Genomic DNA, 26,783 nt, shown 5'->3' with positions numbered 1-26,783 from the left:
GGAAGCCCCCGCAGAGCCGTGGGAGCAAAACCCGGATTTCCAGGGCTGCCCCCCCACCCCAGTTTGTTGGGTTTAAGTGCAAACTGCAGCAGGGCCGTCCCTTGGCAGCAGCCGGTGCCGTGACACAGGCTGGGAGATGTGCCAGCCCAGGAGGGACTGAGGGCAGGGGGTTCGTAGGGACCATCCAGCGCCCCTCGCTGCCCACGAGGGCTGGAACGGCCCGAGGGAGCGGGGGCTGCGGGGGCCGCTCGCCCTTTCGGGCAGGGAAAGGCCCGAGGGACCGCCCGGGGGAACCGGGGGCCCCGCCCGGCCCCTGCGCCTTCCCCGCCCGGCGCTGCCGCGGCTGGAGCGCGGCGGAATTCCCGGCACAAAGAGGCGGCGAAGGCGGAGCCGCACGGACACGGGGGGCTGCCTTCTGCTCCCAGCGCCTTTTGGAGCCGAGCAGTTGCTGGAACTGGACAGGGATGGGTCAGCAGACTTGTCTGGGCACTGGTGGTGCTGGGAGCCCCCCCGGCTGCGGGCGAGGAGCTCTCGGATGAGCAGGGGATGGGAAGGGGAAGGTTGATGGGAAAAGGGGGGTCAGAGGGGACAGAAGGGGTGGTGGGACCCCAAACTGAGTGGGAGAGGAGGGTACCCACCAAAAGTGGAGGGGGAGGGGCACTGAAGTTTGGGCGATGATGGGAAATGGGTGGGAGAGGTCAGAAGAGTGGGGAAAGGGGAGGGTGGGACCCCCAAACTGAGCATGAGGGGGCTGGGGAGTGGGGGGATGATGTGAGAGAGGGAGGAAAAAAGTGGGGGTTGGGACCCCAGAAGTGATCCTGGACAGGCTGGGAATTGAGGGGACCATGGAAAGTGGAAGGAATAGGGAGAAGGGTGGAAAAGGGGAGGTGGTCTGGACAGTCTGACAGTCCCATGGGAGTCTTTGGGCACAGGGGGGTTGGCAAAGGGGGGTGGCCCCCCTGAGCTCCCAACTTCCTCTGGGGTACTGGGGCTGCTGGATCCAATGTTCTCAGGGCACAGACATTTCTTTGGACCAAAGAGCCCTAAAACACTTGGCACAGACCACACTTTACCACCAGCTGTTCTCCAACTACTCTGCTGGTTCAGAGCAGCACAGTAGGACAGTGGGGACCCCTGGGATCCCCGGGACAGCAAGGTGGAGAACCTGGAGAGGGGGAATGTCTGGGAACGTGGCACCCTGAAGGTGAGAGTCAGAGGAGAAGGGACCCTTGGGACTCCCAACCCTCCCAGCATCCCTAAATGGGACCCCCAGCATCCCAGACAGGGGAGACCCTCTGAACCCCAGAGGGGAGAGACCAGAGAGGGGGAACTCCTGGGAGAGTTTTTTTGGGCTAATCTTCATATTTTAGAGTACTTTTTAGCTGAATCTCAACTTTTTGCAGTTTGGATGGGCAGGAGTTTTCTCACTATTTCTGAGGAGCTTTTGCCTGAATTTTGATTGTTTGGGTTTTTCTGGGCTGAATCTTGGTGTTTTGGAGGTTTTTTATGGTCACAGGATGCCCGGTGAGTTCTAGAGATGGACTTGGGCAGGAGGAACCCCCAAGCCAACACACTCAGCCCTTGTTTTCCCCCCATCAGGATTTCTCCTTCCCAAAGCTTGGCCAGATGAAGGAGGAAGCTGCGAGGAAGAGGAAGATGCCTTGGGCCCCCCAGGCAGGTGAGGAGGCAGTCATTGTCCCTTTGGGCGGGTGTTGTGCTGGCTCTGTCAGCCCAGCATGGCCCCGGCTGCAGGACAACCCCGCTGGCGCCGCCGTCCTGCCGGGGCCGGAGTTGGGGGGATGTCCTTGGCCTTCCCTGTGGGCCGGAGGCAAATCCCCTCCCTGTCCTTGTTGCTTCCTGCCCCAGGCCCGGAGCTGAGGACGGAGAGCCCGGAGGACAAATCCCCCCGGCAGAGCCTGGTGGGAGAGGCCGTTTTGAAGGGCTCCCCGGCGCAGGAAGGCAGCGGGGAGGAAAAGGGCCGGAGATCCCCCCGCAGGAGGGGCTCCAAAGCCAGCCCAGGGTGCTCTGAGGAGGAAAGAGCCAGCCTGTGCTGGGAAGGCGGCCGGAGCTTGAGGGGGAGCTCTGAGCTGGTGGTCCCTGAGCATCCTCCCAGCAGGGAGAAGCCCTTCAGGTGCTTGGAATGTGGGAAAAGGTTCAGGAAGAGCTCCTACCTCCTAACCCACCTGCACATCCACACTGGGGCACGGCCCTACTCATGTGGGGAATGTGGGAAGAGCTTCAACTGCAACTCCATCCTGATCCAACATCAGCGCATCCACACTGGGGAACGGCCCTACACGTGTGGGGAATGTGGGAAGAGATTCAGGCAGAGGTCCACCCTCGTCAAGCACCAGCACATCCACACTGGGCAGAAGCCCTACAAGTGTGGGGAATGTGGGAAGAGCTTTAGGCAGAGGTCTGGAATGATCCTACACCAGCACATCCACAGTAGGCAGAAGCCCTACAAGTGTGGGGAATGTGGGCAGAGCTTTAGCCAGTGCTTTGAACTGATCCTACACCAGCGCATCCACACTGGGGAACGGCCCTACAAGTGTGGGGAATGTGGGAAGAGGTTTCAGACCATCTCAAATCTCCTGAGGCATGAGCAGACACACACGGATGAGAGGCCCTTCCTCTGCACCGACTGTGGGAAGAGCTTCAACCAGAACTCCTCCCTTGTCAGGCACCGGCGCATTCACACCGGGGAGAGGCCCTACAAGTGTGGGGAGTGTGGGAAGAGGTTTCAGACCAGCTCAGATCTCCGCAGGCATGAGCAGACACACACGGATGAGAGGCCCTTCCTCTGCACCGAGTGTGGGAAGAGCTTCAACCAGAACTCCTCCCTTGTCAGGCACCGGCGCATTCACACCGGGGAGAGGCCCTACAAGTGTGGGGAGTGTGGGAAGAGCTTCACTGAGAGCTCTAAGTTGACCAAACACCAACGGACCCACCGGCAAGGGAAGCCCTCGAGTGCCCCGACTGCAGGAAGAGCTTCGGCCGCTGCTTCCACCCCAAATGAACCCCCTGATGGGGAGGCAACCCCTGGAGTCCAGTGACTGTCAGTCCATCCCTTTTGACCAGAAAGGGCCAATCCCCTTTCCCAGGGGCAGCTTCTTCCAACAGAACCCTTCCTGGGGGGTGTGTGGAGATTCCTGCCTTGGCTGGGGACCCCCCAAGTCACTGCTGGAGGTTGAGAGCAGAGATCTCCCCACCAGCATTGGTCTGGGGGAGTTCCATCCATCTCTAATTAAGAATTATTGCTTTGGTGCCAGCTTGAGTAGAATTGCTTCAACAGTTGCTTTAGTGTAGAGCACTGTCCTATCTTATCCTGTACTCCTGGTAGTTTTAGTATTTCTATTGTGCAGTAAATAATTGTGATGAAGATCTTTTGTCTGATCAATTGTAACCCTAAATAATTCATTTCTATCAACAGATCTGATCTGCCATCCTTTAAACCTGTGGGACAGAAGTGGTTCAGTCACAGCTCTGTAATTCCTCTAAACTGAAACTGCTGGGATAATCCAAGGCTGAGATTGGATCCAGCAGCCCCCAGCACCCCACAGGAAGTTGGGAGCTCTGGGGGCCACCCCCCTTTGCCAACCCCACTGTGTCCAAAGACCCCCATGGGACTGTTTGACCTGCCAGACCACCCCCCCTTTTCCACCCTTCTCCCTGTTCTTCCCAATTTCCCGCTGTCCCCTCAATCTTCAATATCCCCCCCAATCAGTTTTGGGGTCCCAACCCCCAGTTTTTGCCCCCTCTCCTGTGGATGCTGAAGGAGAAAATGAGGCTGCTCACACTGAGTTCCATTGTGGGACTTGTCCTCCCATCTTTCCAGTGTCCCCCTTTCACTGGGGTCCCTTTGGAAACAGCACCTGGCCTTTGTCTTTTAGTCCACTGAAATTCCCAGCATGGCCCCAAAGCAGTGCCCTGATCCCACACATTCCCCTCCCCTCATGTGCTGGCTGTGTTCAGCCACCACAGAAAAACCCAGGCTGCCATGCAGAGCATTCCAAGTGGTTTCCACTTTGGCAAACAGCCCTCTCTGGGTGGAAAACACCAGTCAAGGCCAAAACACTCCTGGTTGATCCTGATTAACTGAATGCAGCTGCTGCTGCCTTAACTTGTTCCCACAGAAATTCTCAGGGTTCCTTTGCTTCCAGGAGGCCCCACATGTCCCAATGGCCCCTGGATTCCATGAACTTCCACAGTCTCCAAAGGTTCCTTTAGTTCCATGAGGCCCTGCAGTCCCAAAATGCCCTTTGGATTCCAGGAGATTTCCCATTGTCCCAGGGTCCCTTGTGCTGCAGAAGCAGCTGCAGTGGGACAGTGGCCCCTTGGTTCCGTGAGCTCTGCAGTGTTCCAGGAATCCTTGGGTTCCAGGAGAGCCTGCAGTTTCACAAGGACCACTTGAATGCAGGAGGTTCTGCAGGGTCCCAATGGCCCCTGGATTCTGGGAGGTTCAGAAATATCTCAGGGCTCCCTTGGTTCCAGGAGGACACGCGTGTCACCAGGAACCCTTGGTTGCAGGAGGTTTGACAGTGTCCCAGAATTCCTTTGATTTCATGAGGCCCTGATTGTCCCAATGGACTCCTGATTCCATCAGCCCCCTCAATGTCACAATGCTCCCTTGGTTCCAGGAGTTTCTGCAGCATCCCAGGGTTCCTTTTGTTCCATGTGTGACACCTGCAGTGTCACAATGGGCCCTGAATTCCAGGAGTTTTCCCAGGGTGACAGTGCTGCCTTGATTCCATGAAATTGCCCAGTGTCCCAGGGCTCCAGAAGGCCCTGCAGTGTCACAGTGGTCCTTGGTTCCATGAGGTTACTTATTGCTTTATTTGCCTCAGTCTTTAACACCCAAAGCAGTTGTCCTCAGCATCCCCAGCTCCCAGGGCTGGCAGTTGGTGATGGGGAGCTGAGTGAAGCCCCCAGAATGCAGGAGGAAATGGTCAGTGACCTGCTCTGCCAATGAGACCCCCACAAGTGCCTGGGCCCACATGGGATGCAGCCAAGAGTCCTGAGGGAGCTGGAGAAAGAGCTGGCCAAGCCACTCTCACTCATTGCCCAGCAGTGCTGCTCAACTGCACAAGTCCCAGCTGACTGGCAACAAGCACATGGGATGCCCATCCCCAGGAAGGGCCAAAAGGAGCATCTGGGCAACTCCTGGCCTGTCCCACTGACCTCAGGACCAGGGAAGTCCATGCAGCAGATCCTCCTCAGTGCCATCCCATGGCACGGGCAGGACAACCAGGGGATCAGGCCCAGCCAGTGTGGGGTTGGGAAAGGCAGGTCCTGCCTGACCAACCTCATCTCCTTCTCTGACAAAGGACCCGCTCAGCAGCTGAGGGAAAGGCTGGGGATGTGTCTCTCTGGAATTCCAGAAAGCCTTTGGCACCATCTCCCCCAGCATCTCCTGCACAAACTGGCTGCTCATGGCTTGCCTGGGGAGCTGTTTGCTGGGTGACAAAGTGGCTGATGGCCCAGGGAGTGGTGGGGAATGGAAGGAAATCCAGGTGGGGCCGGTCACTAGTGGGGTTCCCAAGGGCTCAGGGTTGGGGCTGCTCCTGTTTAACATCATTGTGGATGATCTGGGCCAGGGGATCGAGTGCCCCCTCAGGAAAGTCGTGGACAACACCAGGTTGGGTGTGAGTGTGGATGTGCTGGAGGGCAGGAAGGCTCTGCAGAGGGATCTGGACAGGCTGGATCAATAAGGCCAAGTGTCAGGGCCTGCCCTTGGCCCCCAACAACCCCCTGGAACGCTCCAGGCTGGGGGCAGAGGGGCTTGAGAGCTGCTCAGCAGGAAGGGACTTGGGGGTGCTGCTTGACAGAGACTGGATATGAGGCAGAGTGTGCCCAGGGGGGCAAGAAGGCCAAGGGCATCGTGGCCTTTGTGGAGAAGAGTGTGGCCAGCAGGAGCAGAGAACTGATTGCCCCTCTGTGCTGGGCACTGGGAAGGCCCCAGCTGGAGTGCTGTGTCCAGTTCTGGCCCCTCAGTGCCAAAAGGCCCTTGAGGGGCTGGAGCCTGTCCAGAGAAGGGAACGGAGCTGGGGAAGGCTCTGGAAAACATGTCTGCTGAGGGACGGCTGAGGGAACTGGGCTGGTTGAGTCTGGAGAAGGGGAGGCTCAGGGGGGACCTCGTTGCTCTCTACAATGACCTGAAAAGTGGTTTTAGTGGGGTGGGGGTTGGTCTCTTCTGCAAAGCCTTTAGTGACAGGAAGAGAGGAAATGGCCTTAAGTTGCATCAGGTGAGGCACAGATTAGATGTTAAAAAAAAACCTTTTCCCCTGAGAGAGTGTTCAGGCATTGGAACAAGTAGCCCAGGGAGGTGGTAGAGTCTCTGGAAGTGTTCAGGTGTGTGGTGGGTTGACTTTGGCTGGACACCAGGTGCCCTCCCAGCCGCTCTATCACTCCCCTTCCCAGTGGGACAGGGGAGAGAGTAAGGTGGGAAAAAAAATAGTGGATTGAGATAAGGCAGTTTATTTAAAGCCAAAAGCAAAGTGAAGCTTGTGCACACAGAAGCCAAAGACAGCAGGGTTTGTTCTCTACTCCCCATGAGCAGCCATGGTCGGCCACTCCCGAGGAGCAGGGCTTGGGTTCCTGTGAGGGTTCCTCAGCAGGCAGCCATTAGACAATGAATGCCCCCCTCCTGCTCTGTGCCTCAGCTTTTAGAGCTGAGCTGACCTCCCATGGTCTGCAATGTCCCTGTGGTCAGTTGGGCTCAGCTGACCTGGCTGTGTCCCTTCCCTGGGTCTTGCCCTCGACTGGGGAGGAATGTGACAGTGCTGATGTTGTGCCAGCCCTGCTCAGCAGTGGCCCAAACACCAGTGTGTTATCAACACCTTTCCAGCTCCCAGTGCAGAGCACAGCACTGGCAGTGCTGCTCTGGGGAAATGAACTGCAGCTCAGCCAGACCCAATACAGTCTCCACCCCTTATTCCACACCATTTGTGTCATACTGAGACCCCACATAATTTATTTATCTTCTGACTATTCCATTGTATTTATTCTGCATTACTGAGATCCCTCCTTACCAACACATGCTACTTAAACCACATTCCTAAACTGTCTTTAGACCCAACGTACATATTTATACATTTTGATTAACTGCTATTCCCTGCCCTTTTACAGATAGGTCTTATTTTCCCATTTTCATGGCCTTCTTCCACCCCTCCAGATGCTGGGCTCCATTCCATCAGGATGGGTACTCAGGACAGCAGAAGCAACACAATCAATCGTTGGGCACCGACACCAGCCCGTCCCGGGTCATCATCGCACTCTCCTTCCTCCTCACACAATTGGTTCTTCATTGGTTCATGTCTTCCTGCTACTTTACCTCCTGCAACACACAACTCAGAACACAGATCATCTTTCCCCCAAGGTTAAATCTCCTCGAGGCACACACCAGGTCTCCCCATCTTCCCTCATTACCCACCAGGTACACCCTGGTCCCTGATCAAAGACAATCCCACAGATGGGTTTGCCTTTTCTCGTGGGAGGAGAACCCCACACTGACTTCCCCCCCTCACTTCCCCATGTGTAGTACCAGGACTTTATCCCCTCCCACAGTGTGTAGGGGTTTTGTTTGGGCAGGACCAGGGCAGTTGGCAGATCCCCCAGTGTTGACCAGCCAAGTGGCCTCAGCTAAATTTGCCTCCCAATGTTTCCATGTCCCATTACCTAATGCTCTCAACATGGTTTTCAACAGTCCATTATACCTCTCAGTCTTCCAGAGGCTTGTGGGTGATAAGGGATATGATAGATCCATTCGATGCCATGTTTCTTTGCCCAAGAACTTGTGAGATTATTCCAGAAGTGAGTCCCATTATCTGATTCAGTTCTCTCTGGGGTCCCATGTCACCACAGAATGTGCCTCTCGAGGCCTCAGATGGTGTTTTGAGCAGTGGCCTGGTTTACAGGATATGTTTCCAGCCAGCCAGTTGTTGCCTCCCCCATGGTGAGTCTGTAGCTCTTGCCCTGGTGTGTTTGTGGCAGTGGTCCAATGTAATCAATTTGCCAGACCTCACCATGTTGGAAATCCAGCCACCGCCCTCTATTCCAGGCAGATTTTACTTGCATGGCTCCCTTAATTGCTGCACACTTGTCACATTCATGAGTGACCTGTGTGATGGCCTCCATGGTCAGGTCGACCCCTGGATCACGAGCCCACCTGTACCTCGCATCTCTTCCCAGATGTCCTGATGTTCCATGGGCCCATCGGGCTATAAAGAGCTCACCCTTCTGCTCCCAGTCCAAGTCTACCTGGGCCATTCCAATCTTGGCAGCCTCATCCACCTGCTTATTGTTCTGATGTTCTTCAGTGGCACGACCCTTGGGCACGGGAGCATCGACGTGATGCACTTTCAGAGTCGTGTTTTCCACCCGTGCAGTGATGTCCTGCCACAATGCAGCAGCCCAGATGGCTTTACCCCTGCGTTGCCAATTGGCCTTCTTCCACTGCAGTAGTCACCCCCACAGGGCATTAGCCACCATCCAGGAGTCAGTGTAGAGGTGTAGCACAGGCCACTTTTCTCCTTTGGCAATCTTTAGGGCTGGCTGGATGGCTTTCACTTCTGCAAACTGGCTCGACTCACCCTCTCCTTCAGCAGCTTCAACGCCCCGTCGTGTGGGACTCCACACAGCAGCTTTCCACCTCCCATGGTTTCCTACCACTCGGCAAGATCCATCAGTAAACAGAGCATCCCCTCTTTCATTTTCTGGGAACTCATTATATGGTGGTGCTTCTTGGGCACGAGTCACCTCTTCAGGCAGTGCTCCAAAATCCCTGCCTTCTGGCCAGTCCATAATCTCTTCCAGGATCCCCGGGAAACTGGGTTTTCCCATTCGGGCTCGCTGTGTGATCAAAGCTTGCTCCACTTGCTCCATGGAGCACTGGTTGCATGATGAGTTGAGGGGATGTTCCCTTTGAACATCCAGTGCAGCACAGGCAAACGTGGTGCCAAGAGGAGACACGCTTCTGTTCCAGCAACTTCTGAGGGGGCTCGAACCCCCTCAGAGGCTGCCAGTATCTCCTTTTCAGTTGGCTTCTGATCCTCGATAACCCCGGCTCCAAAACCCTGATGGTCGACCTCGGGTTTCTCCTGGTGTTCTGTGCCAGAGGCTCCAGGTGAGACCATGCTCCCCAGCTGCCTTGTAGAGGATATTTTGCACAGCTGTTCCCGTTCCAACAGGCCCCAGAGCTACTGCACGGGCTGTCTCCTGTTTGATCTGCTCCAAGGCCTGTTGTTGCTCAAGGCCCCACTCAAAATGGTTCTTCTGCCGGGTCACTCGACAGAGGGGGCTCACAAGCTGACTGTAACCTGGAATGTGCATCCTCCAGAAACCCACAAGGCCTAGGAAAGCTTGTGTTTCCTTCTTGTTAGCTGGTAAAGACATAGATGCTATTTTGTTTACTACATCCAGGGGCACAGGGCAGCATCCATCCGGCCATTTTATTCCCAAGAACTGAATCTCCTGTGCAGGTCCCTTTATCTTGCTTTGCTTTATGGCAAGAGCAGTTCTGAGAAGAATTTGGACTATTTTCCTCCCTTTCTCAAGAACTTCTTCTGCTGTTTTGCCCCATACAGTGACATTTTCAATATATTGCAGGTGCTCTGGAGCTCCCCCTGTTCCAGTGCAGTCTGGATCAGTCCCTGGCAGATGGTTGGGCTGTGCTTCCACCCCTGGGGCACTTGATTCCAGGTGTACTGGACACCCCTCCAGGTGAAGGCAAACCGTGGTCTGCACTCTGTTGCCAGAGGAATGGAGAAAAACACATGGGCAGTATCAGTTGTGGCCCCACTGGGCTGCCTCTGACTCCAGCTCATCTGAAGTTCCAGCACGTCCGGCACAGCAGCACTCAGAGGCAGCGTGACTTCTTTCAGGCCACGATAGTCCACTGTCAGCCCCCACTCCCCATTAGGCTTCCACGCTGGCCATATGGGGCTGGTAAAGGGTGAGCGGGTCCTGCTGATCCCTCCCTGTTTCTGCAGTCGATGAACTGGTTCCTGAATGGGAATTGTGGAGTCCCAGTTGGTGCCATCCTGCCTTCAGGGCACTGTTCTGGTGGCAATGGGCACTTGTTGGTCTTCGACTTGCAGCAATCCCACAATGGGAGAATCCTTTGAGAGGCCAGGCAGGGTAGGTAATTGTTTGACCTTCTCTGTAGCCACAGTAGCCACACCAAAAGCCCATCGATACCCCTTGGGATCTTTGAAGTCTCCCCTCCTGAGGTAATCAATGGCAAGGATACAAGGGGCCTCTGGGCCAGTCACAGTGGGGTGCTTTTCCCAATTGTCCCGTTAAAGTCACTTCAGCCTCCAACACTGACAATTCCTGGCATCCCCTGTCACTCCAGAGATCCAGATGGGTTCTGCACTTCTGTGCCTCGATGGCATCAGTGTGCTCTGTGCACCCTTATCTACCTCTGTGGATCCCACGTGCCAGGCCATCCAACCCACCCAGTCCAGCAGACCCGACCATCCCTTTCCTCCTCCTGGCCGAAGGCAGGGACCCTCCATTCCTGTTCCTGGTCAGAGTATTCACTGTCTGACCTTTGTGATGCCAGGCCAGAGGTCCCACCACCACAATCAAAGGAATTGGTCTCAGTCCTCTTATGTCTGAGAGGTCGCTGCTTTCTTTCTTGGGTCTCTGCAGCAACTCCATGGACAGCTTTCCTGGGTGACCCCTTCTTAACAGCTTGGGCACAGTCCTGCTGCGTGTCCGTGCTGGGATCACAGGCAGGGACAGGCCCTGGCACTGCTGGCACAGAGCTGGGCCCCACACCAGCACCTCCATCAGCCAAGGGCATCTCCTGAGGGCAGGGCAGGAGGGCTTCAGGCTCTTCCTCCACAGTCCCTGTCAGCAATGTGCCCAAGGAATGCCCTGGCAAAGCAAATGCCAGTGCCCAGCTGAGAGTGGGAGTGTGCAGGGTGGGGGCACACAGCAGTGTCCTGGCACAGCCAGAGCTCCTGGCACAGCCCTGAGGGAGCAGCAGAGCAGGGGCTGGGCTGTGTCTTTGTTCCAGGGACAGCCTGGGAAGGTGCCCCAGGGCCACTGTCACAGAGCAGCCCCTGCCACCCCCATTCCCAGCCCTGGCCTCTCACCCCACCTGCAAGAGGTTGGTTGTCTCTCCACAGAGAGATATCAAGTGACCAGGTCAAAAATCCATCTTTGCTTAGTCCTGAGGAGACTTCAGTGTGGGCACTATGTGTGTGTGGGGAGATGAACTCCAGTGAGCACAAACATCAGCTGTTCCTGGGGGGCCATAAATCCAGAGGGACAAGCTCTCACTTGGAGAGTCACATGCCCTGGGAAAGCCTCTGGATGCAGCCCTGGGATGTGCTTCTGTGCACAGAGCTCCTTGTGTCCACCCCTCAGGCCGTGGGGCATCTCAGAGAGGGGCAGAGCAGTTGACAGCCCCCAGGGCTGAGGGGCTTCCAGCCCCTGGCAGTGGCAGCAGGAGCCCAGGGAGACACTGCCCTGCTGCCAGGAACTGTGTGCAAGGGAAGGACTCCTGTCTCTGAACAGCCCTGGGGGAGGGGGTGAGCAGGGCGTGACCAAGCTCAGGTGTGGACACCTGACATTTCTGGGGGTGCCTGTAAGAGAAGGTTTGGGCAAGGTGACTGTGGTTAAACCTGTCTGGCCATCCAGTGACAACCAAGTTGCTCCCTCACTTCCCCTCCTCAGTCAGACAACAGGGGGAAAGCAGGGGAAAAAATCGTTGGTCAACATAAAGGGAGATTAACTGGGGAGGGGGAAGGAAAAAGCAGAGGCCGCAGGCAGAAACAAAGAAAACCCCTGGGAGGCAAGAATTCAGTCCATGGAGAGGTTTCTTTGGAAGACAAATGTATTAATAAAGAGCATCCACGTCTCTCCCCCTCCTCCCTGCCCTTTCTCCCTTCCTTTCTCTCAGTTATTGCTGATCATGCCATCCCATGGAATGGAATATCCCTTGGGTCAGTCCAGCCCAGCTGTCCCAGCCATGTCCCCTGTGAAACACTTGCCCAGCCCAGCCCATTGGGTGGGGTGGTTGCAGAGACACTTCCTGTGGGGCCAGCACTGCCCAGGGACAGCCAAAGCCTTGGGCTGGGACCAACAGCGCTGCAGCCACGAGCACCAACCCAGCAGGACAGGGGCTGCTCTGGGCAGAGGGAACTGCAGCCCAGCCACAGCCAGGGCAGGGCTGCTCAGGGGGCTCTGCCAGCCTCTGCTATTCTACAGTTCAAGGAATCTTCTCCTTGGAGAGCTCTTTGAAGAGAGAATAGAGAGAGAGGCAGAAGTGGAGCTATCAAATGCACCAGTGCAAACACAGCAGTTCCTGTGAGGAACATCTCCCTATGGAAATCCTGGGAATCTACTGGACAAATTTGAGGACACAAGTTTATGTGTGTGTGGTCCTCCACAAGGGGGGGGATGGTTGGGTACAGTATCAAGGGGTCAGTTGTGCCTCAGGAACTCATCACCCAGTAGGAAGCTGGTGGCTGTGAAGGGGCTGTGAGGTCACTTGTGCCCCTGGAGGGGACAGGCCAAGAGCAGGAAGGTGGCTGGGGAAGGGCCTGTGAGGTCCCTTCTCTCAGCAGGAGCTGATGGCTCAGCCTGTGACTCAGGGCTGGGCCAGGGGCTCTCCAGCTGCCCCTGCCCTGGCCTGTGACAGCCCAGCACAAGGCCCCTGGCTGGCACAGGCCCTGGGAGATCCCCTCTGCCCGAGGGCCTGGGCTCCCTCCAGCAACGGGGCTTCTCTTTGGGCTGCCCCGTCCCTCGTGCTGAGCGCAGGATGGGACAGCAGCAGGCACAGCTGGGCCCTGTCTGTGCCCGCAGCTGAAAGGAGCAGCCTGGGCACAGCACGGGGAGGCTGCTGCTGGCAGGGCACAGCAAAGGGCCCGGGCAGGCTGGGCACTGGCACCCCCTTGTCCTTCCCTCAGCGTCACCCCCCAAGGCAGTGCCCCCGGCAGAGCCCTGAGCCAGGCGGGAGGGACAGGATCTGCCTTCCCCGGGCTGGGGGTCAGGGCTGGGCCTTTCTGCTGCCTCCAACCAAGCCAGGCTGTGCTCAACATCTGAGCTGCCTGCACAGAGCCTTTGCCTCCCTGCACTCACGGCCCCCAAGGATCTGCTGGAGAGTCCCTGGGGAGGCTTTGTCAGGAATGGCCCTTTGTCAGGAAAGTCCTTAATGCTTCAAGGGACTGCAGGGTTTTCAAAGTCCTTTGGGTTTTGCTTTTGAATCTCAAGAGAAGTTTGTGCAATCATGGCCTCCAATTCTCTCTTCCAGCGAGTCCATGAGGAGCCTGTATTGGGAATGCCCCTCAGTGGGACCCATTAATGCTTCGAGATATTTTGAGTTCTCCTTCTGACTCTGACTAATGGAAAGGTTTGTGCAATCTCCCCTCAGTACCTGAGGTTCAAGGACTCAGCACCAAAAGCACCACAGGGGTCATTCAGACAAAGCAAGTCCTAACAAACCAGGGCTCTTCCTGTGATTTTCCTCTAGTCTAGACAGTACATTAGGAATGTTGTCTGATGGAATCAGGGGACCATTGTGACACTGCAGGGCCCCATGGAACTGTTTTGCCCACGACGAGGGTCAGCACAAGAGACACCGACACCAACTTTGGAGAACAAGTGTGTAATTTTCCTGCAGTGCAAACCAGCAAAGAATGACAAAAGGCTGAGCTCAGTAATGCACCTCATCGTTCCTACCAAGAGTGCCTGGAGTGAGTAGAAAAGTCCCTGCCCAGTTGCCCTCATCTGTTCCCCTCAGCCAGGCCCGCACAGCAGCGGGGGAGCCCCGGTCGCAGCCAAGGGTTGGAGAACCCCTCCCGGGCACGGGGAATCCCACCCAGGGCGTCCACTCCTAGGGGAGGGTTCCATCTCTGCTGGGAGGGGGTCCAGCTTTTCTGGCCTTGCAGAAACAAGCTCACAGAGCTACGAGTGTGCAAAACCATCTGGCTCCCTTCTCCTCCTGGGTTCCACCCAGAGCCTGGCCAGGGCTTAAAGGGAAAACCAAGGCAGTCAACCTGCCCCATGTCCTGCCAAACAAGGCCACACATCCACTGCCATGGCCTTGACCACTCTCTAAAGACAGAAAGATAAAGATCACATTTTGCTCACAATCAGACATAAGATTTGATTAATGAACACATACAAATATCATTCACTAATGAGTTGAGACTCACAGATCTCACTAATAAGCACATTTATTTTGTTCATGGGCAGATACAGGGGTAGTCTTTGCACACAGTACCTCTTTGACCAACAAACATACACAGTTTTAGCTAAGGAGCAAATACATGGATAAAGAGACCAGTAGGTTGGAAGGTTCATCTAGAGCTCAGCTTTGGCTCAGGGGCTGTTGTTCAGCCTCAGCACTTCAGGGACAGCCAGACAGGGCTTTATATCACACACACACAGTTTCTATATTCCTTAGATATTCTCCCTTACTTTGCTTTACACAGTCACACCCCCTATTGCAAGTCCTTAGTTGGTCCTTTGGGGTCTTCTTCAGGGGTCTCTGGTGGGGGTTTTTTGGCATGTGGTGCCCCCCAAAGTTGAGGTGTCCACTTCTTGACCTCGGTTCTGAGCAGACACAGTGTCATTACCTTTCACCACAAAGACTGTAACGTTTGGGTTTGATCTTCTCTGGGTGCACAGAGCTCAGCTTCCATCCTGTTTGCTTAGTTACATCCCTGATCGAATTCTCTAGGACCTCTCCAAGATTATGGTTTGCCTTCCTTGGCCATAGAGAAATGTTGGGAGCAGTGTTCTATGTCCCACATCAAATCCCTCCTTTTCTTCAGACAAAGCTCCTGAAGGGATGGAGTGCCTTAGGAGCTTTATTTCATTTTACAGCTCGAGGCATTAGAACAGCTACAGCACTGAGTCATGATGCAAGCTGAAATACAAATGCTCTTCCAGCTTTGGGGCAACCCTTCACAGGTGTTATTTCCACACAGCCAACACCACCCTGTTCCATTGGGGACCGGCCAAGGATCAGTCATTTCCCCAGCAGGAAGGGTTTGAGGACATTGGGTGTGATTTCCCACAAACGTGCCCCTTTCATTAACACAATCCAGTTCTCCTGTCCCTTTAGGGGGTCACAGCTTTGGACACAGGCAGGATTGTCAGAGATGGGGGGGTACTTGCACACTAACTGCTGGGTCTACTTTTTGGGGAACACAAGTGCTCACCCAGTGACCAAGAATCATTTCTGCCAGAATAGGGGAGGCAGAAATGGTGAATGGCTTCTTGTCTTTTCAGGTAAATGAGTGCACACCCAACAATCCCTTGGAGGCAACACTTGGGTCACATTTGAGACTAAAAGGAGATGTAAATTTTGCTCCCAAGTCAAGACCCAATTAACTATTGTCAGGAGAGCAAAACAAGACTAAAGCATTTTGTTTCTTCTCAGACAACCTCTCAATTACCCAAGGGGCTCTGGCCTTTGGAATTCTGGAATAATGCATCCCTGATTTGACTTCTTGTACCACTTCTACAATCAAGTGGGAACCTCTGTCTGATGACATTCCCAAAGGCATCCCAAATACAGGGAGGATTGCATTGAACAGGATTGCAGTCTCTTTCCAAACCTTCTTAGTGCAACAAGGAAAAGCCTCTGGCCACCCAGAGAAGGTATCCCCCAAGACTAGGAGATCTTTACACCCCCCTTTTCTGGGCAATTCAGTCAAATCCATCTGCCAACATTCACCTGGAACATTTCCACACTGTACATCACCTATTCCCACTGCATTGGCAGGGGTTGGATCATTTCTCTCACACACCACACTGCTGACTCACTGCTTGTACAACTGGGGTCAGTTTTGCACCCCTAACCCACCTGTGCAAATGTTACAGTACAGAGACAAATACAAACACAAAACAATGATCAGTGGATAAAACAAAGCCAGACACCAAATCGTGGAATACCAAATAACCCACCCAAAGTGCTGGAAGATCCACACATCTTACATGAGCAGGATTCCCCAAAAGAATGCCTTATTATCCAGTGGGATCTTCCCCACATCCCAGACTGGGCCAGGGATCTGTGCTCTTCTCCAGGAAAGTCCTGGGGCCGGCGTGAAGATCCAGAGACCCCTCAGATCCATGGGAGATCAGCCACAGGGTCCCATCTGGGGGCCAGAAATGATCCCCACAAGCAGCAGAACCCAAGCCCTTCACCCCAGTTTGGGTTGTTAAGAAGCAGGCATTCTTTAGGGCAGCGTGATGGACGCCTGCAGGAGAGTTCTTCTAATCCAGCCTGCTCAGGGACACAGGCAGGGCTTGGGATTACACACACTGATTCCAGAGGCATTGGATATTCTCCCTTACTTAACACATGTCCATTACTTTGCTTTACACAGTCACACCCCTATTGCAAGTACCTGTTTGGTCATTTGGGGTCTTCTTTGGGGGTCTCTGGTGGGTTTTTTGGCATCTGGTGCCCCCCCAAAGTCAGGTGTCCCCTTCTTGACCTCGGTTCTCAGCATCACTGCTTTTCCCCACAGAGACCATCATGTTTGGTTTGATCTTCTCTGGGTCCCCAGAGCTCAGCTCACATCCTGTTTGCTTGAGTTCCAGCCCTGATCCAATTCTCCAGGACTTCTCTAAGATTCTATTGTTCCTTATTTGGCCAGAGCAGAATACTGGGAGCAATGTTCTACTTCTCCCAAACCAAGGCTCCCCCTGCCCCATCTGCTGCCAAACAAGGCCAGACATCGACTGCCATGGCCTTGACCACTCTCCAGATACAGAAGGATAAAGATCACATTTTGCTCACAATCAGACATATTTCGTTAATGAACAGGTACAAACAGGATTCACTAATGAGCCCAGACTAACAGATCTGACTAATAAGCACACCTGTCTGTTCAGGAGCAGATACACAGGTGGAGTCCCATCACAGCACATTTGTACCAACAAATAGACCCAGTTTTAGCTGATGAGCAGATACATGGAGACACAGCCCATTAGGTTGGGAGGTTCATCTGGAGCTCAGCTTTGGCTCAGGGGCTGTTGTTCAGCCTCAGCACTTCAGGGACAGCCAGACAGGGCTTTACATTACACACACAGTTTACAGATTCATTACAGAGTCTTGCTTACTTAATACAGACACTTTTAGACAACACTTGGATCACCTTTGGCACTAAAAAGAGATGTAAATTTTCCTCCCATGTCAACAGTGTTTGAACTGTGTTCAGAAGAGCAAAACAAGAGTGAAGCATTTTGTTTCTACAGTCAAGTGGTAACCTCTGATGACATTCCCAAAGGCATCCCAAATACAGGGAGGATTGCATTGAACAGGATTGCAGTCTCTTTCCAAACTTTCTTAGTGCAACAAGGAAAACCTCTGGCCACCCAGAGAAGGTATCCCCCAAGACTAGGAGATCTTTACACCCCCCTTTTCTGGGCAATTCAGTCAAATCCATCTGCCAACATTCACCTGGAACATTTCTACACTTTACATCACCTGTTCCCACTGCATTGGCAGGGGTTGGATCATTTCTCTCACACACCACACTGCTGATTCACTGCTTGTACAACTGGGGGCAGTTTTGGACTTATAACCTACTTGTGCAAATGTTTCAATGATTTGCTTCACTCCAAGGAATACCCTCATGTTCCCCATCCACCAGGTCACACCAGACTGGTTCAGGGACTATTATTTGCCCACCTGGGGTAACTGCCCAGCCTCCTGGAGCAAATTTTGCTCTAAGGTTTCAATGAGCTGACAATCCTTAGCACTAGACTAATTTTTTTCTACTGGGAGAGGTATCTCTGTCAGGGTTATTAAAGACAAAACTTTACTCTCTAAAGTGCCTTTTTCTGCAGCCTCTTTGGCAGAATTATGGGCCAAATGATTCCCCAGTTCTGCTTTGGTCTCCCCCTCTTGGTGCACTCTGCAGTGCAGGACAGCAACCTCTGTTGGTTTCTGGAGATCTTCAAGCAAGTCCAAGGATTAACTTGTTCTCCTTGACTCAATTCCAAAGCTGGAGTGAGCACAGTTGGTTCTGCTTTCTGGGCTGAGGCACTGCAGAGGAGTGCCCCCAATTCCATGACCTGCTGGGGGGAGTTCCTGTGCATCCAGAGAATTGTTTTCCACGCTGGACAAAGCTGCCCCCACTGGGAAACAATTCCCAACCAGGACTTTCCCAGGGGCTGTCTCCTAAGTCAGCTCTGCCCCAATACACTTCTCCTCTAGTCTGGAAGCAATCCCGCTCTGGGCTTCCTTTGCTGGTGCTGGGGCAGTTGACAGGTTGCTTCTTTTGTTCCTGGCCCAGCCTCCATTGTCCTTGGAGAATTCCAAAGCCCAGGGAGGCTCCTGGGGTCTGGACTACTTGCACTTTGTGTTTGGGACACCCCATATCCACCCAGTCCAAGGAAATTCCATAGTGTCTGATCCCAACATTGCTGCTCAGCATCAGTGGCTATCAAAATATCCACACACTGGAACAAGGCTCCAAGAGGGTTTTGACTTTTCCATTCCTCCAGATCCTTTGCCAATTGAGTTCCAAATATTGGGGGGATATTTTTAAACCCCTGTGATGCCTTAAGCCCTATTTAGTTTTTTTTTTGACTTTGTTAATTTTTATAAGCTTTATATGTAATTATAGTAGAAGTAATTTTAGAAGTAGCTATATTGTATTCCTCACCCTTTAGCACCCTTTAGTTTACACATTCCTAAACCCTCCTACCCCATTCCATGCTCCCCATATCAATCCTACCCCTGAATTCAGTAGAAATGTTTAGTCTCTTGTCAAGGCAAGGCCTATGCTGTTTAGAGAACACTCCTATCTTGGCCTGAACAACAGAACAGAGTCAAGAACTGGGTGACCGTGTACCCTTTGTGCTCTGAGGATGGTGATGGTGATGAAGAGAGGGTCCCGAAATGCACCCCAGACTCAATTCCCAGGGAGTGGGCCCGGGGCAGACCAGAGCAAAGGCTACGGGCTGGAAACACTTGGGGTTGGACAGGTAGTATTATAAAATGTAACATCTCAGGCACAGCGGGCATGCATCCTGTAACATCTGTGCCTTGGCACAAATCAAACCCTTTCCTTATCTCACACTCAATTAACTGCTCCTGAGGTTTTTCCTTAGCATCAGCTGAGCTGGCATCACCTGCAGGAGGACCACCAAAGTCAGCTGGGTTTTCCTCCCTGTCTTTGGATTTTCCCATTTGAAAGCAAAAAGCTCTTGACTTTCACAACTCAAAGGGAGACAGAAAAAGGCAGCTTTCAAATCTAATACTGTGAAACATTAAACTTTCATTTAGGGGAGTTAGCAAAGTGTAAGGATTTGCTACAACTGCTTGTATATCTTCTACTCTATTATTTATAGCTCTGAGGTCTTGGACTAACTGGGATAGCCTTCCATTTGCCTGCTTGACTGGCAAAATTGGAGCATTCCATTTAGATTCACATTCTTTTAACAAGCAAAATTTCATCAATTTTTCTACAGAGAGTGAGAATCCCTCACAACTTTCCATTTTCAAAGGCTATTGCTTTGGCCTGACCAACCCTGCTCCAGGTTTCACTGGAATTCTCACAGTTCTGCTCTTTTGGATCATGGGGGCACCTCTCCAGCCCATCCTATTGGAATCACTGCATCCCCAAGTGACGTTGGCAGATGGATTAGTTCTGCTTTTGGAGACTCTCATGCAAAACTAGAATCTTCCACAGAATTAGGCTCTGCAATAATAACCTACATTTTACCATTTTTCAATTGGATTGTGGCATTTAATTTTTCCAAGAGATCTCTCCCAGGCAGAGGCTTTGGGGAATTGGGGAAATACAAACACTGGGGAGCCAACCACTGTTTTCCCAATTTCAAATCCACAGCATTAAAAATGGCCCAGTTTGCCAATTCCCTGGCACACCAGACAATTGTTCCAGAATTGTGACTTGAGTTTCATTTTCCCTTATTTAACACAGGGGAACAAGTTCCCACAGCCACAACCAATTGTCCTTAGCTTGGCTGGAACCAGATGTTCTGATGGGGAAGAATCCTCTGGTGCCCCCTCAGTCGTCTTCAGTGATGCCAGGAGAGGGTTGGGAGGGTTCTGAAGTTTCAGTTGTGGACAATCCCATTTCCAGTGTCCAGCTTTCTTACAGGATGCACAGGGATTGATACCAAGTCTCCTGGGGGGGATGTTTGAAGCAGGCTGCCCATGCTCTTATCCTCTTCCTCTCCCTGGGGGCACCATTTCCTCGGGGATTTCTTCCAGAACTGCAACTCCTTCCTGCTGAGTTGATTCCTGCTGATTCTCCCAACCTCCAACAATGTCCCTAAATTAGATTGATCTTGTCCCTCAGCTTTTTGTCATTCCCTCCTAACCACATCTGAGGACTGCCCCACAAATATGGGGGCCAGTTGAGTCCTTCCCCCCGTGTTTCAGGATGGATATAAGTATATTTTTGTGCTGTTTCTTCCAGATGATTTAAAAATTCAGTAGGCTATTCCCTGTGATCCTGCTTCATTGCAAAGAATTTTGATGTGTTCATTGCCTTTGGCCTGGCATGTTTCATTCCAGATAACATCCACTGCAGGTATCTATTGAACCTTTCTCTAAAAATAGGGATGTTAGGATCCCATTCAGGATCTGCAGTGGGAAAGGGAATGTCCAATGTACTCTGTATATTCCCCACCAAAATCTGCTCTTCCAAAAACCTCTGACTAGTTTTAACAACCATTGCTTTCTCCCTACTACCAAACAACACTTCTAACATAGGATCCTTCTAGCCCAGATCCTGGGTTTGAATCATCATTTTGAAGGCTTTTGCCATTTAGTCTGGGTTCTATCACACAGGGGGGCCACTCCCACCCCTCCTTGTTCAGCTCTAGTTCTTCCTGCAGCTGCACTGAAGCTCTCTGCTCTCTCTCTGACACATTCTCTCTCCCTTTCCTTCTGGACATGCTAAATCTGCCTCTTCACATGCCAGTTCCCCTGCAAGATTGGTTTCTGCATCTTGATTTTCTGTTCCCCCACTCAACCTGCCCGTGGGGCCAACCAGAAGATCTGAGTCCTCCTCCTTATCGGGGAGACAATGAGAACAAAGTTCTCCTGTGCTCCACATTGAACAACAAGGCTTTAACCATTTCCCTTGATTTTCCTTTCCGGGCTCACACCAAGGGCTCTGAGGGCGCTGCATTCACACCACAATCCTTCTGCCATTTCACAGGGTTCTGCAAAGTGAAAAACACATCACCAGACATAACCTCCTTCCACTTCTGTTCCCGTTCTGAAACAGCATCAACTGTAACAATGGATTAGAATTCAATGTTCCAGAACAGCCACCCATTGATTCCAACACTTCATTAAATTCTCCCTGGGAGCTGTTCCTCCGGGGGGGCTGCCAAACTTCATCCAAAATTGCAAAATGCAACAAAGTGGGGACCTCTTCACAATTCCCCCTTCAGACTGCCCACTCCCCATCTCTAAACAGTAGACCCAAAATGTTACAATACAGAAACAAATAAGAACACAACAATATTGATTGATAAAACAAAGCCAAATACCAAACTCCAAAATACCAAATAACCCACCCAAAGGGCTGGAAGATCCACAGGTCTCAGATGAGCAGGATTCCCAAAATACCAAAGAGCCCACCCAGTGTGCTGAAAGATCCATACGTTTGACACGGGCAGGATTCCCAAAAAGAATGCCTTATTATCCAGTGGGATCTTACCTGTGTCCCAGACTGGGCTGGGGATCTGTGCTCTTCTCCAGCAAAGTCCTGGTGCTGGCGTGAAGATCCAGAGATCCCTCAGACCTGTGGGAGATCAGGCAGAGGTGTCCTGTCTGGGGGAGCCAAAAATTACACCCAAAAGCAGCAGAAACAAACTTCTTAACCCCAATTTGGAGATGTTAAAAAGGGCATTCTTCTTTGTTCAGCATGCTGGAGGTTCAGAGGAGAGTTCCTCTAATCCAGTGTGCCAAATGACAGACAGGGCTTTTTATTACACACACTCTTTACATGTGCATTTGATAGCCTTGCTTACTTAATACATATTCATTACTCTGCTTTACATAGTCACACCCCTGTTGGAAGTCCTTTTCTGGTCCTTCCTGGCCTTCTCTGTCATCTGTGCTGCTCAGTTCTTGAGCAGCACAGAACCACTGTGTTTCTTTTATCTGGGTACACAGGGCTTAGTTTACATCCTGCTGGTTTGGGACATCCCTTATCTAATTCTCTAGGACTTCTCCAGGATTACATTGTTCCTCATTTGGGCACTCCAGGGTACTGGGAGTAGAGTTTCTATTTCTTCTATCAGTGGTTTGATGGAGACCATGATGAGCTGGGAACTCGTTCAGGGAAAAGAGGGAGCAGTTGGGAAGTAACAGGCAGGTGGGGGAGAGAACTGTTCAGAGAACAGCTGAGATACAGCTCGAGCAAGCTGAAAACTGAACTGTCATTTGGGGTCATCCCAGATCGATTGGATTTCAGAAATTACTCAACACAGGTGCCACCTCCTCCAGCCAAGCCCAGGAGATCAACCTCCTCAGCAGCTGCAAAAGCGGGATGTTCATGTGCCTGCTGCCATCTCCCAAAAGCCATTATCCCACTCCTGCTGAGAAGATGGGCAAGATGAGCATCTACCTCACAAGATCTGCTGCTGGAAGAAGAGCGTGTCCCAAAGGATGTCCTCAGCCTTCTCAGAGGGGACGTCAGATCCTCTCCAGGGATGATCCCAGCCCTTCCCAATCCAGACTGGGCACCAGCTCCAACTCTTCCCTCGAAAACAAACAACAAATTCATGACAAGAGATTACAAACAAAAAGTGGAAACAAGACAAAAAGGTAAAATGTTAACATTCTGTCAGGGTTCTGAGGAAGGCCCAACCCCTCCAGGCCAAAGAAAAACCCCACCTCCTCCAGCTAAGGAAAACCCAGGCCTTCTCCCTGGCCTGCTGCATTGGCCCAAAGAAAGGCTCCTAAGCCAAGGCAGCCCAAGCCTTTCCTGGCCTGCAGCCCAAAGCAGCTGGTGTTCTGCAGCCCCACCTTTGCTCCCCCCACGGGGGTTTGTTTTTGGCAGGCTGGCTGCCCCTGCCCCAGCCCCGCCTAGCAAAGGGGCAGTGGCAGAGGCTGGGGGCAGAGCCGGGCTCCCATTTCACACCCAGCCCAGAGCCCAGCCCACCCTCCTGCCAAGAAGCAGCTTGGCAGCCGGCTGAAGAATTCATCGGGTTCCCCGCCAGCAAAGGGGGAACCTTCGGTGCCCAGCCAGGCTGAGCAATGCCCGGGAGCACCCCCTGGGTGTGGACTCATCTGCAAACGGCGTGTGGAGCACGGCTTGGAGGAAGGGGCCAGAATCAAAGTCCATCATCTTCAGCTCGCCGGTGTCCAGGTCAACAACAAAGAGCTTGTCATCCCTGACGTCGTCCTCGATGTCTCCAGCAGCAGCCCCACCCGGCACAGCTTCTCCAGAGGCCCCTTCTCCTTCCCTGGGGGCCAGACCAGGCTGTCAGTGTTCTGCCGAGGGCCCAGCTGTCTGTGAAGCAGGATGAGCAAAACCAGGTTGGATGGTGGCCACCAGCACTTGGGAGACCGGGTCTGCAGCCCAGCTCCAGCACAAAGAGGTGCATGTTCCCCTGTGATGATCCCCCCTCAGTGCTACAGGCATGACAAAAAAATCTGGTTTTCTTTGCTTCTTATTGCCAAGAGATGTGTGGAGGTGTTACCTGCCAGGCCCCTGGATCAAAGTGAGTACATGGATCTCTCCCATCTTCTAGAGCAGGTGAATGCCCTGCACCCAAGGATGGCACAATAGGTCTTCCAATGATGGCCTGTCCGAGGGGCGGATGGACAAACACCACCTGATAAGGTGCTGGCACCCTGGGGGGAAAATGGCCGGTCAGTTGGAGAAGGATCCTGTCCCCTTTGTCCCACTGTCCACGTGCCCAGGCTGTGCTGGCTGTGCTCAGAGCTGTGCCCAAACTTCTCCATTGATTCTCCCTTTTGGAGGAGAGCAGGATGGCAGGACACAGGCCACCTCCTCCAGCCACCCATGGGACACAAACAGCTTCAAGAGCGGCGTCCTCGTGAGCCCGCTGCCCTCTCCCAACACCGTTATTCCCCCGTGCCACAAAGATTGGTATCCACCTCGAGAGACCCGTGGTGGGAACGGGAGCTGGTCCCAGATGGTGTTGGTGCCTCTGCAGAACGGGTGCTTCCCGCAGACCATCTGGTAGAGCAGGATGCCCAGGGACCAGATCGTGGCTGCCTCGCCGCGGTAGCGTTTGAAGCAGATCCACTCTGGCGGGCTGTATGACGGTGTTCCTACGGAATACAGACGCAGTTCATCAGGTGGATGCTGCCTGCTCCCAGAGCCTCACCCCAGCATCCCTGGCAACGTGGGGCCTGCCCCAGTGGCACACGCTGTGACCCACTGCCTTCTCACCGGCCCCTGACTCTTGGTTACAAACTCTGGGTTGGAGAAGAAGCCACTGGTGTCCAAGAGGGCAGCAGAAGCCCTGGCAAGGCCCAACTATTACATGCAAGGGAAAAACCCAGCCAGTGGTGAGGAAAAGCCATGCCTTCTCCCCGCCCCACTGCACTGCCCCCAACAATTCATCATAAGCCAAGGCAAACAAGGCGAGCGGAGCAGCCCAAGCCCTTCCTCGCCTGCACACCAAGCCAGCTGGTGCACAGTTCTGACCCCCTTCTCTGCTACCCTCACGGGGGTTTTGGTCAGGCTGGCTCCCCCCTGCCCCACACCCAGCCCAGAACAGGGTGGGTGGCACAGGCTGTCAGCAAGGCCAGGGCCCGTCTCACAATCACCCCCCAGCCCCATCCAAAAGCCAACTCGGCTGAAGAACTAATCCTATTCCCCCTCAGCCAAAGGGGCAATCTCTGGTGCCACACCCGGGCATGGCCATGCGGTGCCCGGCACCAGGAGCATCCCCCGGCTGTGGGCTCACCTGCAAACTGGGTGTAGACCGTGTCCTGAAGGAAGGTGGCACATCCAAAGTCAAGGAGCTTCGCCTCGCCGGTGGCCAGGTGGAGGAGGATGTTCTGGGGCTTGATGTCCCGGTGCAGGACGCCGCAGCTGGTGCAGTGCCGCACGGCCTTCAGCACCTGGCGGAACAGCCCCCACGCCATCTCCTCCGGCAGGAACCTCCACGCCGTGATTACCCGAGAGAGGTCCCGAGAGCGCTCCGGACGCTCCATCACCAACAAGAAACTGTTGGGGAGCTCGAACCACTCCAGGAGCTGGATGACACCACGAAAGCCATTGGACACCTTGTCCAGCAGCACGATCTCCAGGGGTGCCAGGGTGCCGTCGGGCTGCGGGGGGACCACGGGGTCGTCAGTGGGGCTGATGCCGTGCCAGTCTGCCTGCTACCCCTCTGCCAGCCCTGGATGCTCCCCGTCCCCCCCCCACCCCACGGCCACTCTCCCTCCAGGTGTCCCGGCGGCTTCCACCCTCCCGGGCCTCGGCTCGTCCCCGCCCGTCCCGCCCCGCTTTCTCCCGCTGGCCCCGCTCGCTCACCAGCTCGCCCCAGCGCCGGATGAGATCCCGGGGCACGGCTTTGATGGCCACCTGCAAGCCAAGGGGAAGGGCGGGTTGAGCTCGCCGCCCGTCCCGCTCTCCTCCTCCTCCTCCTCCTCCTCCTCCTGCACTCACCGGGGCTCCGTCCGCCAGGCGGGTCCCCGCGTAGACGCGGCCGAAGCCGCCGCTGCCCAGCAGCGAACCCAGCCGGTAGCGCTTCTGCAGGGGCCCCTTCGCCTTCCGCGCGGGCGAGACGTGGCCGTCAGCGTTCGGGCCGGGGCCCGGCACGGCCCCCGAGCGCCCCTCGAGCGGCCCGGGCCGGGCTTCCCCACCCGCAGCGGGCAGCGGCGGCGGAGCTCTGCCCGGGGAACCCGCCGAGGAGGCGGCAGCGGCCGCGGCGCCCGCGTCCCCCGCCGGCCCCGGCAGGCGCCGGGCTCGAGCCGGGCGGAGCCAAGGGGCGGCGAGGCCGAGCCCGCCCCACAGCCCGTCCCACAGCCCGTCCCACAGCCCGCCCCACAGCCCGCCCCAAAACCCGCCCCACAGCCCGCCCCAAAACCCGCCCCACAGCCCGTCCCTCAGCCCGCCCCTCAGCCCGCCCCTCAGCCCATCCCACAGCCCGTCCCACAGCCCGCCCCAAAACCCGCCCCACAGCCCGTCCCTCAGCCCGCCCCTCAGCCCGCCCCTCAGCCCATCCCACAGCCCGTCCCAAAACCCGTCCCACAGCCCGTCCCACAGCCCATCCCAAAACCCGCCCCATAGCCCGCCCCAAAACCCGCCCCACAGCCCGCCCCACAGCCCGCCCCACAGGAGCGCCCAGCAGCGCCACAGCCGGCGCGCCGGGAGCCGGGCGAGGGCGGGACCGCGCCGGGCCGCCCAGGGCCGGGGACGGGGCGGCCCCGCCCGGCAGAGGGGAACGGCCGGGGCCATGGCCCGGGCCGGCAAGGGGAGGGGGGACCGGGAACGGGACAGGGACACCGGGACAGGGACACCAGGACAGGGGCACCGGGACAGCAGGAGAGGGAGACCGGGAACGGGACAGGGACACCGGGACAGGGACACCGGGAGAGGGAGAGGAGGAAGAAGAGCAAGAGCAGGAGAAAGACCGAGAGCTCGTCTCTAGAGTCGCTGCTGCTGCCGCCGCTGCTGCTGCCGAAGCGCCGGGGCCGTTGGTCCGTTCGTCGGTTCGTCCGTTTGTCCATTTGTCCGTTCCCCGTTGGCCCCCGCGCGCCCCGGGGGCAGCCCCGGCTGGAGTCACGGAGCTCCCCTTCCTCCCGCACCCATGCCGAGACCACGGGCTTTTTTAGCTGC

The 26,783-nt window shown here is 54.6% G+C and overlaps 2 protein-coding genes and 1 long non-coding RNA gene across 5 annotated transcripts; 1 reads left to right on the top strand and 2 right to left on the bottom strand.

Moving 5' to 3' along the window:
• The first annotated feature begins 1,626 nt into the window (after positions 1–1,626).
• LOC135404911 (zinc finger protein 501-like) lies at positions 1,627–3,171 on the top strand. The gene is made up of 2 exons (XM_064639640.1): positions 1,627–1,674; positions 1,875–3,171. Exons 1-2 carry the CDS (start codon positions 1,627–1,629, stop codon positions 3,054–3,056), a joined length of 1,230 nt encoding a protein of 409 aa, XP_064495710.1. The 3' UTR covers positions 3,057–3,171.
• A 13,584-nt stretch (positions 3,172–16,755) lies between these two features.
• Positions 16,756–23,042, bottom strand: LOC135405637 (uncharacterized). 3 transcript variants are annotated; one of them, XR_010425891.1, is made up of 3 exons: positions 22,587–23,042; positions 21,675–21,787; positions 16,756–21,171 (listed from the first exon to the last, which is right to left on the bottom strand). It is a non-coding gene; the product is annotated as an uncharacterized LOC135405637 (long non-coding RNA). The 3 variants fall into 3 exon arrangements; XR_010425892.1 differs by having other exon boundaries at positions 21,675–21,783; XR_010425890.1 differs by having other exon boundaries at positions 21,675–21,758.
• Positions 23,043–23,091: 49 nt separating this feature from the next.
• Positions 23,092–26,402, bottom strand: LOC135404910 (serine/threonine-protein kinase pim-1-like). Its single transcript, XM_064639639.1, has 6 exons — positions 25,611–26,402; positions 25,476–25,526; positions 24,904–25,270; positions 24,086–24,262; positions 23,665–23,818; positions 23,092–23,470 (listed from the first exon to the last, which is right to left on the bottom strand). Exons 1-5 carry the CDS (start codon positions 26,400–26,402, stop codon positions 23,712–23,714), a joined length of 1,494 nt encoding a protein of 497 aa, XP_064495709.1. The 3' UTR covers positions 23,092–23,470; positions 23,665–23,711.
• Between the last annotated feature and the right edge of the window lie 381 nt (positions 26,403–26,783).

Source organism: Pseudopipra pipra, chromosome W (assembly GCF_036250125.1).
Source record: "Pseudopipra pipra isolate bDixPip1 chromosome W, bDixPip1.hap1, whole genome shotgun sequence".
NCBI lineage: Eukaryota > Metazoa > Chordata > Aves > Passeriformes > Pipridae > Pseudopipra > Pseudopipra pipra.
This window is presented reverse-complemented; position numbering and strand designations above follow the sequence as displayed.

What these genes read in the sequence shown, in the direction of transcription:
- LOC135404911 (XM_064639640.1), top strand. Translation starts at nt 1,627, where the DNA reads ATGAAGGAGGAAGCTGCGAGGAAGAGGAAGATGCCTTGGGCCCCCCAG. An exon ending in AGATGCCTTGGGCCCCCCAG is followed by an intron (nt 1,675 to 1,874) that starts GCAGGTGAGGAG and finishes CCAGGCCCGGAG; the next exon opens with CTGAGGACGGAGAGCCCGGA.
- LOC135404910 (XM_064639639.1), bottom strand. Translation starts at nt 26,402, where the DNA reads ATGGCCCCGGCCGTTCCCCTCTGCCGGGCGGGGCCGCCCCGTCCCCGG. An exon ending in TCCGGCGCTGGGGCGAGCTG is followed by an intron (nt 25,271 to 25,475) that starts GTGAGCGAGCGG and finishes GTCCCCCCGCAG; the next exon opens with CCCGACGGCACCCTGGCACC. An exon ending in GGTCTACACCCAGTTTGCAG is followed by an intron (nt 24,263 to 24,903) that starts GTGAGCCCACAG and finishes TGTATTCCGTAG; the next exon opens with GAACACCGTCATACAGCCCG.